The following is a 13,921-nucleotide window of genomic DNA, read 5'->3' as shown; positions in this document are numbered from 1 at the left end:
AAAAAAATTAAATCTTCAGTCAATTACAGATTGCACCTGATGATTCGAGAAATAGGACTTTGATGAAATCTAAATTTTGGCAGCTGCTCATTATTTATGTTCCTTTTCCTAGCACTAAATCCTTTAAATCAAAGTGTGAGATGTAATGCATCAAACCAAATGTCTTACATAGACATTTTGAATTTTATTCAAATAATTTCATGCAAGTTAGCTGCACTATTTTTCTAAAAATCAGATTCCACCCAAGGAGCAAAATTGTTCTCACAATATTCTTCAAAGTACACTTGTATTTTAAATTCATAATAACTCAATAAGGAATAAAGGCAATGACATAAAGATCGATGATGAAAATGCATTTTATAATAAATTTAGGCAAAAGTAGCGAAAGCCGGCTATTACATGCACAGCTGTATGGAGTAATTACACAAGAGGCTGGGCCAATACAGTCAGACAAACAACAAGCACAGTCAGCTGAGGCTGTGTCAGCACACAGCTCTCTGCACTGCTTCTCACTCTCCTTGTGCTCATCGGATCAGTGGTGAGTGTTGGCTGCAGTGGAGATTTCGTGGCTTTCTCCTCTTCCTTGTTGACAAACTTTTGGTACGCGGCATCCAATTCGGCCTGATCAATGCTCTGCAGTAGAACAGAAAGCATTTTGCGAAGCTCGAAACACAGGCCGGCCACCATCTGCTCTGTGGCATTCAACTTCTTTGGCAGCACTGCCATGTCGTTGGCAGATTCTGAAGTCATGTAGAAGCCTGAAAGAGAGGCAACAGTGTTTGTTATTTCTGGTTAGTAGAACAAATGGAATGTCTTGGGGAGACATTTTGCAGCAATGATTATTGAGCATTTGTCAACCATGCTGTGGAGGAAAGGAACAATCTATCTCAAGGATTTCTTACCAACCTTGGGGCCAGCATGGCAGCACATTTCAAAGCAAGCACTGCCATCTGTGGTGGTCACACACTATTAAGAACTATATCCCACCTTTTATTATGTATGGAGGACCATCCCAAATTGTGGTAATTTTAGTATAATTAAATAAGTTGACAAATTATGAATTTTTATCAGGGTTTGCACAAAAGTATGAATTTTTGACTAAATTGATTGCACTGATCATGAATCTGAAGCCTCTTTCTCTGTAGCATGTCATGTTTTTGTAGTCATCATCAAAATCTATGCCAAATAAAACCTAAAATCAATTACAGGAAGTTGGAGGCGAAATGGAACAATAAAGTAGTTAAAAATTAATGAGAGACATATGTATTAGAAGAAGCAAATGTGGTGATGTGGTCATTTTAAAAACAATGCAACTCCACATTTTTAGGAAAAATGAGTTCTTTATGTCCACAACTTCTTTAAGGGTAGCTGCAATGCTCTGTATAGAAAAAAATATAATTTCCATCTGTGTACGTTTGTGTGTCTGTCGGGTAAGGTTGTGTTAGTTTTGAAAAGCAATGTAACTCCTGGAGTTCTGTTGTTTCTAATCTTAACATGGCAGCATTGCTGATTCTGTTGGCAGTGCTGTGTGATCTGTTTATTCTAGTCATAAAATTTGTCAATGTGTCAATGTTGAGGAGCTGGTTGTCTTTTAGACAGAACAGGTCTTAGTTGTGTGTGTGTGTGGGGGGGGGGGGGGGGGGGGGGGGGGGGCGTCTTCAGTCCTGAGACTGGTTTGATGCAGCTCACCATGTTACTCTATCCTGTGCAAGCTTCTTCACCTCCCAGTACCTAATGCAACCTACATCCTTCTGAATCTGTTTAGTGTTTTCATCTCTTGGTCTCCCTCTACGATTTTTACCCTCCACGCTGCCCTCCAGTACTAAATTGGTGATCCCTTGATGCCTCAGAATATGCCCTACCAACCAAACCCTTCTTCTAGTCAAGTTGTGCCACAAATTTCTCTTCTCTCCAATTCTGTTCAATACCTCCTCGTTAGTTATGTGATCTACCCATCTAATCTTCAGCATTCTTCTGTAGACCACATTTTGGAAGCTTCTATTCTCTTCTTGTCTAAACTATTTATCATCCACATTTCACTTCCATGCATGGCTACACTCCATACAAATACTTCCAGAAACGACTTCCTGACACTTAAATCTATACTCGATGTTAATAAATTTCTCTTCTTCAGAAACGCATTCCTTGACATTGCCAGTCTACATTTTATATCCTCTCTACTTCGACCATCATCAGTTATTTTGCTCCCCAAATAGCAAAATTCATTTATTACTTTAAGCGTCTCATTTCCTAATCTGATTCCCGCAGCATCACCCGATTTGATTCGACTACGTTCCATTATTCTCATTTTGCTTTTTTTTATGTTCATCTTATATCCTCCTTTCAAGACACTGTCCATTCCATTCAACTGCTCTTCCAAGTCCTTTGCTGTCTCTGGCAGAATTACAATGTCATCAGCAAACCTCAAAGTTTTTATTTCTTCTCCAATTGTTCTTTTGTTTCCTTTACTGTCTGCTCAATATAGAGATTGAATAACATCAGGGATAGGCTACAACCCTGTCTCACTCCCTTCACAACCATTGCTTCCCTTTCACGCCCGTCGACTCTTATAACTGCCATCTGGTTTCTGTACAAATTATAAATAGCCTTTCGTTCCCTGTATTTTGCCCCTGCCACCTTCAGAATTTGAAAGAGAGTATTCCAGTCAAAGGTCTTAGTTATCTTATGTGATTACAAGGTGCAGGTTGGTAGCAGTTTTATTTTAAAGTACTGTGATAATCGAAAACACCACAAAAAGAAATAGGGGAGTGAAGAATGAAGCTGAATACAGGAATGAGATAATTAAAAGAGCACATATTCAGGGAAGTTAATACATAAACTATGCACGAAAAGCAATTCCAGAAAGAGAAACAGGTGAAGCATGTTTTGATAATGTTAATATATTTCATCAGTCATCTTTTTTAGATAGATTTAATAATTTTGAGAGCAAAGTCGGACAGGATACATACATAGAAGATCTCATCACCAGTAACAATGTACAAATACCTTGTCCATCTAGAAATGTGTCATCTTTTAAGCATAGTCACATTTCTAAATACTTCATCATGCTAAATGATGAAAGTAAGGTGGTCTGTCAGGGGCTTCTATAGCTTTCCATGGTCTTAACGGTGACAGTAGACACCATCATCTAAGAAAATTGTTCTTAACTGGTAGTCTCCAGTTGATTTAAGAGGAAAAAAACCCACAGAAAATTCAAAGCCTGCCAAAATTAAGATGCTATTTCATCAACATATTGACTCTTTTCCAAGAAAACAGATTCCCTATTCCTCCAAGGTGAGACATTATCTTGGTGCAAAGTTAAATGTGAAAATCGTGTTTCAGACATTTAAGTAAAAAAAAGTCCTGACAAAGACATTACATATCAGTGCTATGCTAAATACAGCAAATACCATTTTCACCTCAGTTTTTGGAGGCCTCAGGTAGATATCTGCTGTACGTGAGAAGTTCTGGAACAGGAATCAAATTTCCCATTCCTTAACGACAAGGCAAAGAAGCTTGCTGAAGCAGAATGATCCACAAAAGAAGAGCTAAAACATTTTGTAATACTTGTCAAGCTTCAACAAATCTGAGCAAGGAAAGGGAGGATCTGGCTTTTATAGCATCTGACTACATACAGAATATTTCACGGCCTAAAATTCTGGTGCAGGAATTGTTTCATCTTCAGCAGTTAACCCTCAATGTTTTTGACATTCATAATGCAAAATCAAGGTTAGGTTAGGTTAGTGTTGTTAAACATCCCGTCGACAACGAGGTCATTAGAGACGGAGCGCAAGCTCAGGTTAGGGAAGGATGGGGAAGGAAATCGGCCGTGCCCTTTCAAAGGAACCATCCCCGCATTTGCCTGAAATGATTTAGGGAAATCACGCAAAACCTAAATCAGGATGGCTGGAGATGGGATTGAACCGTCGCCCTCCCAAATGCGAGTCCAGTGTGCTAACCACTGCGCCACCTCGCTCGGTGCAAAATCAAGAGGAGGTCGTTTTTACCTGATGAAATCCAGGGGTCAAATAAAGCAGCTTCTTCTACTCTGCCTTAAATAGATAATTCGATGCCAAAGAATGTGAATGATAGCTTTAGTGATAGCTGCAGTAGTCAAAGCAGAAATCACACCATTTTTAGTGGCTCTTGTAGGAACGGAGCATTTTCATAAAATCCAGTACTGCTTTCCATTGAGAGGACATTCTTTTCTCCACAATGAAGAGGCACTGTGAAGAGGCTTTTGTCATAGCAAAGTTGAATTTGTCTTCCAACAGAAATATGTGAGATAATAGTACAGTCAAGACTCCCTGGGAAGTTCATGGTTACTATGGTGAATGCTGAAGATGTGGTTAACCTAAGATGCAACGAACTAACCTTCAGATGCAAAGAACTTAAGATGCAATGAACTTGAAGGACTGATGGCATCCTCTACATAAAAAGATGGTAAATTCACGAGAAAGTTTTCAAGAAACAAGTGTACTGCATTCCCGATATCAACATTAAGGCATTTCAAATACTCATCTCAGCACCCAGAGACAGTAGTTGCATCACTATTCATCAACACAGCAGTGGAACATACTTTCATCTCGGGGATAATGGAAAGAAAAATGTGTGTATGTCACAAACAAGGACGTATGACATACAGCTGTCAATCACTGAAGCTAAACATGTTGACCTGAAGAAGATCTTGCAGTATATTCCTGAAGAATATCAGCCATTTTAGCTTGAAATTTTGGACAATCATTTATAATTTGAAGTTATTTTCAGTCTTTCAGTCTTTGCATTGCCGAGACATAACATTATAAGATTTTTTTGTTGCATAATTTACAAAAAAAAGTCAGATGCCTCAAATTAATGTTAATTTTAAAGGCAATATATTACTAATGTCATACATTTGTGTAGGTTTGCTGTACAAATCAGTTTTTATGTGTTTTGTGGCTTTTGAAAGTAAAATTTTTATAAAGCTGATTACAATAGCATGTTTCAGTAATAAATTTTCACATGCATTTGAGTTAATTTTAGAAAAAATGTAACTCCAATCACTATGAACACTGTTTCGGCTGGTTCTATTAGGAGCCAGAGATTATATTTTATTCTAAATTACCCACCTATCTACACTCTTTGAAAAGGATGAAGCAACTTTTGATATGTATTGAAATTCCTTTTAAAAATAGTTTTATATGTTGCCTGAAAAATGTGCATTTATGGAGTTACAATGTTTCTAAACTGACCGATTCATGCGAGGTTGTATTCATGATTACACTGACAGTTACCACACTGGAGGCATTGGCTGGTAGAGGTATACATGCCAGCCACTACAGAAGGCAGATTTGGATGGAGAGTGACTGGTGTAGCAGGTGAACAAGTGGAAGTAATGATAAGTACCAGGCTTGCAAGTGTTGTAATGACAGAAGTATTATTTTGTGTTTCCAGAAGGCATGGTCATGTTTGTGGCAGCTGCAGTAATGTTTGGGGAGGCAGTCATTACATTACCGCCGGCCAGTGTGGCGAAGCGGTTCTAGGCGCTACAGTCTGGAACCGCGCAACCACTACGGCCGCAGGTTTGAATCCTGCATCGGGCATGGATGCGTGTGATGTCCTTAGGTTAGTTAGGTTTAAGTAGTTCTAAGTTCTAGGGGACTGATGACCTCAGATATTAAGTCCCATAGTGCTCAGAGCCAAGCCATTACATTACCTTCTGAATTCCGTGGTATTCCATTGGCTGCTGTAACTCTCGGGCTGCTGGCACTGGTACGACTGATAATTCCAAACACAATCTTCAGCTCTTCCTCAATAGTCACATCAACAACTTTTGTCATATTATGTGGAACATTTTTCAGAACATAAGTGAAATTTACAAATGGTTCAAATCCCTTTGGCCTCAGGGGCTGCTCATTAGCTCTGGCTGTTGGTGGCTTTGTGGTGGTAGTTGCAAATGGGTTCATGCTTAAGTCCACCTTAAAATTAAATGGACCATCTTTGCCCAGCTCACTGCCGAGAAGCTGCTGAGTCCTGTCCAAGCCGATAGGATCGATGCCTACATTGGTGGACATCTCCACGTAGCGGAGGTGCCGCCTATCCAGAACTTTCTCGAGGAACCGTGCCCAGTGCCACACCACACTCTCCACGTCGTCACTGGTTTGGGCAGCCATAGCATACAAAAAGTAATACGTAGCAGTTAAACTGACTTCCTCGTCGGAGACGGGGAGCAAGTTTGCAAAGAAGCTCAATGGCTGCTCGGCGATGGCACGAGCCACGGACAGCACACGATTCAGATCTGTTCGCAGCGACGAGGTGGCGCCACTACACTTCCTCGTATCTTTGCTGTGGAACCAGTGCTGCAGGGATTCTTTCTCGAGGTAATGTGGGGTGCTGCATCTGGGCTGTCCCGGCACTGCGTCTTTTCGCAAACTGGCCCAGCTGGCCAGTGGCAGAAGATCGCAGTCACAGTGCCAAGGGTTGCCTTCCAGATTCAAACTGTAACAGGTGGAAGGAAATTAGAAAATTAATTTTGTATTCTATGGCTGAAAATGAGGGATTGACTTTAAGACTTCAAGTTGGCGATATAGATGCATCCATCAATGACCAGCTACTCCTAAGTGGCTTCAATGGATATTTCTGTCCACAGCACTCTGTGGCTTGTAAGTAGTATGACTAATGAGTTTCACATTTGCCGGTGTTATCACACTATATGTTCATGCTTTCTAAACTAGATGGAACCCTCATCAGTAAAGATAATGTATTCTTGGTAATTTTTATCATTTTTAGGCTTCTGTCTTTCTGTCTTCTGGTTGTTAAGAATCCTGTTTCTCATGAAGGGGTGGATGTATCAAATTGAAATTTATGCCATATACTGAGGTCTATAGTCCTTGTTGGTGTAAAACATTAAAGTTTTTAAGTAAATGCAATAAAAAGATATGGCCCCAATTTTGACACTTGCAAACTCACTCATCAAAATCTGTACGGTACTTCCCCATAGAATCATGAAATTTGCCAAGAAGCATTGTTTCACAATAAAATCTCATGAAAAAAATCCGAAAATTGTTAATTTGTAACTATACTATAAGAAAAAAAATATTTCTTTTTGTCATTTTTCATCTATTTGTCTGTCTACCAGTCTGTTGACCCCTTTTTCTCAAGAACAAGTTGGTACATCAAGTTCAAATTGAAGTCACATACCATATAGTCTCTTGGTGGTGTACAACATTTAAACTTCTAAGTCAATGCAATCAAAAGAATCAGGCATTTATGTCACATATTATGATGCTCGCAAACTCATTCAACAAAATGTAAGTGGTACTTCTACTTGACTTACAATCGTGACATTTGGTAAGAATTTTCGCAGTAAAAGTAAAGGAAAAATCCAAAAATTGTAAATTTGTAATTATATCACACAAAAAAATATTTCTTTTTGCCTTTTTTCTTTTTTTATCTGTTTGTCTGTTGAGACCCCTTATCCTCAGGAATGGGTAAGCACATCAAGTTCAAATTTTTGTCACTTACTGAGGTCCATGGTCCCTTCACAGTGTAAAACATTTACCTTTCTAAGTGAACAATCAAAAGCTATGACTATGTATGTTACATATTTTGATACCCACAAATTCACTCATCAAAACCTTCAGGATAGCTCCTGTTGACCTAGACTCACAAAGTTTGAAAAGGAGCAAGGTTTCACAGCACAAGTAAAGCAAAAAAATTCAAAAATTGTTAAACTATATGACACAGAAATATTTTTTGCCATTTGACCTTACTGTGCATTCATCATATATCAAAAGCATAACAGAAGAATATTACAGCACGCAAAAATAAAATGTAAGCTGTAGTCATATTTTAGTAAGTACATCAAATTTTGTCTCTCTACTTATGTAAACTGTCCCCTGCTCGCTTCTTTTTGTATGTCTGAGCTAGTCTCAGGAACTACTGTAGAGATTTTGCTACAGTCTTGGAATTCCCACGACCGGTATCTCGCCAGTATCAATATTGAAAGCAGGCAAATATCATCAATATTCTTTGCTCCTAGGATGGATGGCCGTCTATACACATAATTAAGTTTGTACCAAACCTTCAAGCATATGTTCTACTTGTACTTGGTCAACTTTTCACTGTTTATACTGACAAGAACACAAATCATTTAAGCTATTGCCCTGAAAAGAAAATAACTTCTTTAATTGTTTTGGTGCTTACTTATCACTTCTAGGAAAGGGCTATCACTTTTGCCTCAAAAACTGGTACGCTAGTCCATTTTGGTTGACAAGCAAGCAACTATAAACGCCAGTGTTTTGGTGTAATGCAGCAAAACTGAAACGAAGAAGGAAAACCTGAAACAGGGTGAACAGTCCGTGGTGACATATAGTAAAAAGCGCATGGTGTTGAAATGGAAGGACAACTGACACACCATGATTGTCAGCATGTTCTGTCACAATGCATTTAAGGAAGTAAATTCAAAGAATGGCATCATGCAAAAGCATAGTGTTGTTATGGGTTAGAATAATAATATGGTGGATGTGGAGAGGATTGATTTCCAGTTGCAAAACTACCAAATGGCAGAAGCACGCTGAAAAAACATTATCAGAAGGTTTTTCATTATACTGGATATTTTCTGCTTCAATACAGATGTTCTGTACAAAAACACATAATGGCAAAAAAAAAAAGCAGACAGGAACTCTTGATTAGATTTAAGAAAGATTGCCATATCCTCTCCACAATAAAGGTTGTCAAATGGATGCCCATCTTGAACACCAAAAGTGATCTGTCTTCTATCCAGTCATTTTCCAGAAATAGAGTGTGTAATTATGTCAAAATAAAATTTAATTTTGTTCTTTAATAGTCTGCACCCGGTAGCTGAATTGTCAGTGTGATCGATTGTCAATCCTCTTGGCCCAGGATCGCTTCCCGGCTGGGTCAGGGAATTTTCTTCACCCAGTTACTGCGTGTTGTGCTGTCCTCATTATCATCCTATCATCCTCATTGACTGCAGGTCGCCAAAGTGGCGTCAAATTGAAAGACCAGCACCCAGCGAACGGTCTGCCCGACAGGGGGCCCTAGCCATACGATTAAGTACATACAATAAAAATACATCCCAGTCCACTTCATGTTTGGTCCATGAACTAAAATGAACGAAGAAATAATTGAATGATTGAGCCAGATGACTGGTGCGAGTCTGCCTATCAGTGCTTGGGGGAATTACCCATTAACGCAGAGGAGAGCTCACAAAATGTATACCCTAAAGGGGTTAGTGCCAGACTGCAGATTAAATGCAGCAGCATGGTCAAACAAATGATGTAATAATTAAAAGACCAGACACGACTCATAAATAAAAAGGTTTATGTTTTCTAACTCTTTTAAACACTGTGTATTTTTTGAGACTTGTTCTTTCAAATATAAACGCTTAAAAGATATTGAACATACACTCATGTACAAAATAACAAACATCCTATGAAATACTAGAAAAAAAATGTTGCCTCTGGTTTTGGTCAGAGATCATGTAACAACGCAGAGGAACTGATGGTACAGAATATGAATCGCAGCCAATAGTGACATGACCTGCAGGTCACTAAAGAATAATATAAAATTAATTATGGCCATTTTAAAACCCCCATTCCTTCTTAATTTCTAGAAGAGTGCAGTTGTCTTAACACAGTAATAGTCAGTAATAGAAATAATCACGTGTTAAAATATAATAAAGCATACTGTGTTCTTATTGCACTTCTTCCAGTTAAGAAAATATGTCAATTTAAAGAAGTGATCCTCTTCAATGAGATTTCAGGCTAATTATAGACATAATTTGTGGCGTATTAGACCTCTGGAACAGTAGTTATCAATGTTCATATTAAACACGACAAATGATGGACATTCTACATTATCAATTAATTCACAGATTATCTTTAATGGCAGTAATATTCAAATAATATTCAAGAGAATTAATTTACTGAGTAGCCATGTGCCAACAGTTCTTTCATCTCTAATACTTATCCCATATACCAAATTGGCTCACAGTAACAAGAGCATTTGTTACAGGAATTTTTAAAAGTTTAATGTGATAACCAAGTTGCATCTATTTCTGTTTCTGTTTCATGCCCTTCCGAGCAGAGAGTGGGGAGGGGGTGGGGGTGGGGGAGGGGTGGAATGCTGTGGTACATTGAGTGATGGAGAAGTGATAGTGAATGGAGTAACAAAAACCCAAGTTAAAACATTTCCTGTATTATGTATTAATCTTCCTGCATCAGGTTTTGGGGGCTTAGACTAGCTCAAACTGTAGTTATCAATATTCTAGCTGGGAATAAAGTAATTTCAATTAGACAATTAAGAACTCAATGTAATTTGTGAGTGAAAGCTGCTGCTAATGCAACACTAGGCAGAAACACAATTTGATTGTTTTTTTCTTGTTAAGTGATTGTGATGCAACTGTTACTGTTTCAGTAGTAATATTTGGAAAATATATTGCCTTATTAAATATCTTGACATTACATTTAGTTTCATTTTAATATCTTTGAATAAATCCAGGTTAAGGTAAAAAAAAGCCAGTCAGTTAATCATGGATAGTGATCACACAGCGATGTCGCATTGGAGTCCGTAGTACGAGAAACTGGTATAGAGGAATTTCAACCAATAAATTCAGTGGCTGAATTACTAAAATATTAGTTGATGTTTTCAGCTGTGATTGAAACAGCAAAAGACCAGAAGGCTATGGCTACACAAATGATGAAGATTTCAGAAGTCATGCAGAAGCAGAATGAGTTCATGTTTGATCTTACTGCATTTTCAGAAAGACAGGCTGATATGGGGAAAGAGTTAACGAATGAGAGATCAGGACTGAAGAAAATGCATGAAGATATCCTGGAGGTGGTGCAGAAATTAACAGGAATTCTGCATTCCTCTAAAAGTCTAACCGCTTTTGAACAGGACTGATAATTTTGCAGAAGACCACCAACAAGTTTTGCACAAGCAGTTCGAAATGCAGGGTAAACATTTTGTACAATACCTCACAGCCTGCGTATCCAAAAATGACACTCAAATTATATAACTGTTAAGTACCAGCGTACAAAGGCACAAGGAAAAATTTTCAATCAAAGTTATGGAGGAATCTACATCTACATCTACATCTACATCTATACTCCGCGAGCCACCTTACGGTGTGTGGCGGAGGGTACTTATTGTACCACTATCTGATCCCCCCTTCCCTGTTCCATTCACGAATTGTGCGTGGAAAGAACGACTGCTTGTAAGTCTCCGTATTTGCTCTAATTTCTCGGATCTTTTCGTTGTGATCATTACGCGAGATACATGTGGGCGGTAGCAATATGTTGCCCATCTCTTCCCGGAATGTGCTCTCTCGTAATTTCGATAATAAACCTCTCCGTATTGCGTAACGCCTTTCTTGAAGTGTCCGCCACTGGAGCTTGTTCAGCATCTCCGTAACGCTCTCGCGCTGACTAAATGTCCCCATGACGAATCGCGCTGCTTTTCGCTGGATCATGTCTATCTCTTCTATTAATCCAACCTGGTAAGGGTCCCATACTGATGAGCAATACTCAAGAATCGGACGAACAAGCGTTTTGTAAGCTACTTCTTTCGTCGATGAGTCACATTTTCTTAGAATTCTTCCTATGAATCTCAACCTGGCGCCTGCTTTTCCCACTATTTGTTTTATGTGATCATTCCACTTCAGATCGCTCCGGATAGTAACTCCTAAGTATTTTACGGTCGTTACCGCTTCCAATGATTTACCACCTATGGCATAATCGTACTGGAATGGATTTCTGCCCCTATGTATGCGCATTATATTACATTTATCTACGTTTAGGGAAAGCTGCCAGCTGTCGCACCATGCATTAATCCTCTGCAGGTCCTCCTGGAGTACGTACGAGTCTTCTGATGTTGCTACTTTCTTGTAGACAACCGTGTCATCTGCAAATAGCCTCATGGAGCTACCGATGTTGTCAACTAAGTCATTTATGTATATTGTAAACAATAAAGGTCCTATCACGCTTCCCTGCGGTACTCCCGAAATTACCTCTACATCTGCAGATTTTGAACCGTTAAGAATGACATGTTGTGTTCTTTCTTCTAGGAAATCCTGAATCCAATCACAAACCTGGTCTGACGATCCTGTAGGAACCAAACTATGGAGCACAACAGAAAAAGTAGGTCAGGATCTATCTGGAAGGAAATATGCAACAAGAGGTGTGCAGGCCAGGGAGTAATTTCATTTCTGAACCAGTGATAACGAAATTGCTACAAATATCAACTAGCAGCAAATACATCATTATGCAATACTACATACAATATAGGGGCCATAGCACTATAACCTGTGCTGCTGCTGGAACAAAATGTAATCTACCACAGGTAATTTCAAACTTTTCTGTGAGGAAAGAAATTTGTTCACCCTACAGTGTTCATTCACACATTTCACAGAGCCATGCAAAAATGTTTATTGGATGGTCAAAAAGAAAAAAAAAAGGCTTCGTGAGTGAGCTTATACAAGGTGAAAGTCCAATGTGGGCCACAGAAGCTGCAGAATGTATGATGAATTTAAGAAAGTATTTCTGGTGAAGTACTGGTCAGATGAGGTACATGAATAACATTGTAAAGAACTATTCAACCCAAAACCATTTCAAATATGGCAAGGGAGCTTGCTACTGAAGGCAGAACTTCCAGTATATACAGAAGAAAAATTAGTTACAGTCCCTAAAACAAATTTAGAAGATTTCTTAGCGATATTGATTTTGATAAATCTGATACAAGAAGACTGAAAAGCTGTGTTCAACAATGGCTGACTCAGCAGAAGTGATAATGAAAAAATTGCTTCAAGTCGTGATGATCTTACATGTCACAATAAAGGCTGAAATAATGTTCCGATGGACTGGCACAACGGAAATTCAAATTATGCGTGAAACCAAAATAATGTCTTTAACAGTAGGAGAAAGCAAAGAAGACATGAAAACCAGAAATACCTGGGATATGCAAACATCACTAACCACAACCTGTGGTGCAACCACCATGGAGCAGACAAAGTGACTCAAACTGGCATATTTCAGCTAAAATACAAGAAGTGGAAAATGATAGGAACTGTCCGCCCATGTCACATCTGGTAAACTAAACTCAACCATGTTGCGCCTCCAAATGATGGTTAATAGATGAGGTATGAAAGAAAACCATCAGTTCAACTAAGTAGTTACAAGGACAGACATGACGCCATGGGCAAAATTTATTCCCAGGATGCAAAATGTGATAGCACAATATCATGCTACAGTCAGCAATTACCATGTATGCTAGGCATTATATTAACTACAGTAATGTTAGACATGGGTGTTGCCACAGATGTTACCTCCATGGACTTATGTAAGGGAGGTCTGAATACTATTTAGACTAAGAAATGTAGCAATATTGTGCACATTATTACTAGTGAAATTTTTGGTAATGTGTTGTATACTGGGGATGGAGTTCCTCTGTGAAAAAGACACAATGATTAACTTTTCAGCTGGAATATGTCATTTGAATTTTGATGTCATAAAGGCAGAGGTAGAATTGCAAATAACTATTGAATCCGATGGTAAATATTCAAACAATAAGCAGAGGGATGGATTATGTAGAAAGACAACTAACTGAACTGTTTCTGTGGCTAATATCAAGAAAAAGATAATCCAAAAGGCAACAGAGTCTAGATACTTAACTGATCAACAATGCAATAGGTGTGTTGCTGAAATATCTAAAGCTGTTTCACGAAAGACACAGTTTAATCCAAGGGTTTAAGTGTCAGCTGTACATCACAATGCTGGATAACCATTGCCCTATACCCCAACCCATTCCATGAGTAATAAGCCTGTCATCATTACAGGAACCACAAAAGAGAGTATTACTTTGCTTTAATCTTAACTGTTAAATAAAAAGAATAAAAAAATGACAACTGCTGTATTTAAGA

At 38.6% G+C, this 13,921-nt stretch overlaps 1 protein-coding gene across 5 annotated transcripts in view; it reads right to left on the bottom strand.

The window, feature by feature from the left end:
• Positions 1–340: 340 nt before the first annotated feature.
• Positions 341–13,921, bottom strand: part of LOC126424960 (uncharacterized) — a 204,702-nt gene continuing 191,121 nt past the window's right edge. For all 5 annotated transcript variants that reach the window (XM_050087832.1, XM_050087831.1, XM_050087833.1 and 2 more), the window contains 2 exons: positions 5,696–6,477; positions 341–758 (listed from right to left, as the gene is read on the bottom strand). In XM_050087832.1, the coding sequence (XP_049943789.1) occupies positions 421–758; positions 5,696–6,477 (1,120 nt within the window). In that variant the 3' untranslated portion in view covers positions 341–420. The remainder of the gene's footprint in view (positions 759–5,695; positions 6,478–13,921) is intronic.

The sequence above is a fragment of the Schistocerca serialis genome, chromosome 10, assembly GCF_023864345.2.
Source record: "Schistocerca serialis cubense isolate TAMUIC-IGC-003099 chromosome 10, iqSchSeri2.2, whole genome shotgun sequence".
Classification (NCBI taxonomy): Eukaryota; Metazoa; Arthropoda; class Insecta; order Orthoptera; family Acrididae; genus Schistocerca; species Schistocerca serialis.
This window is presented reverse-complemented; position numbering and strand designations above follow the sequence as displayed.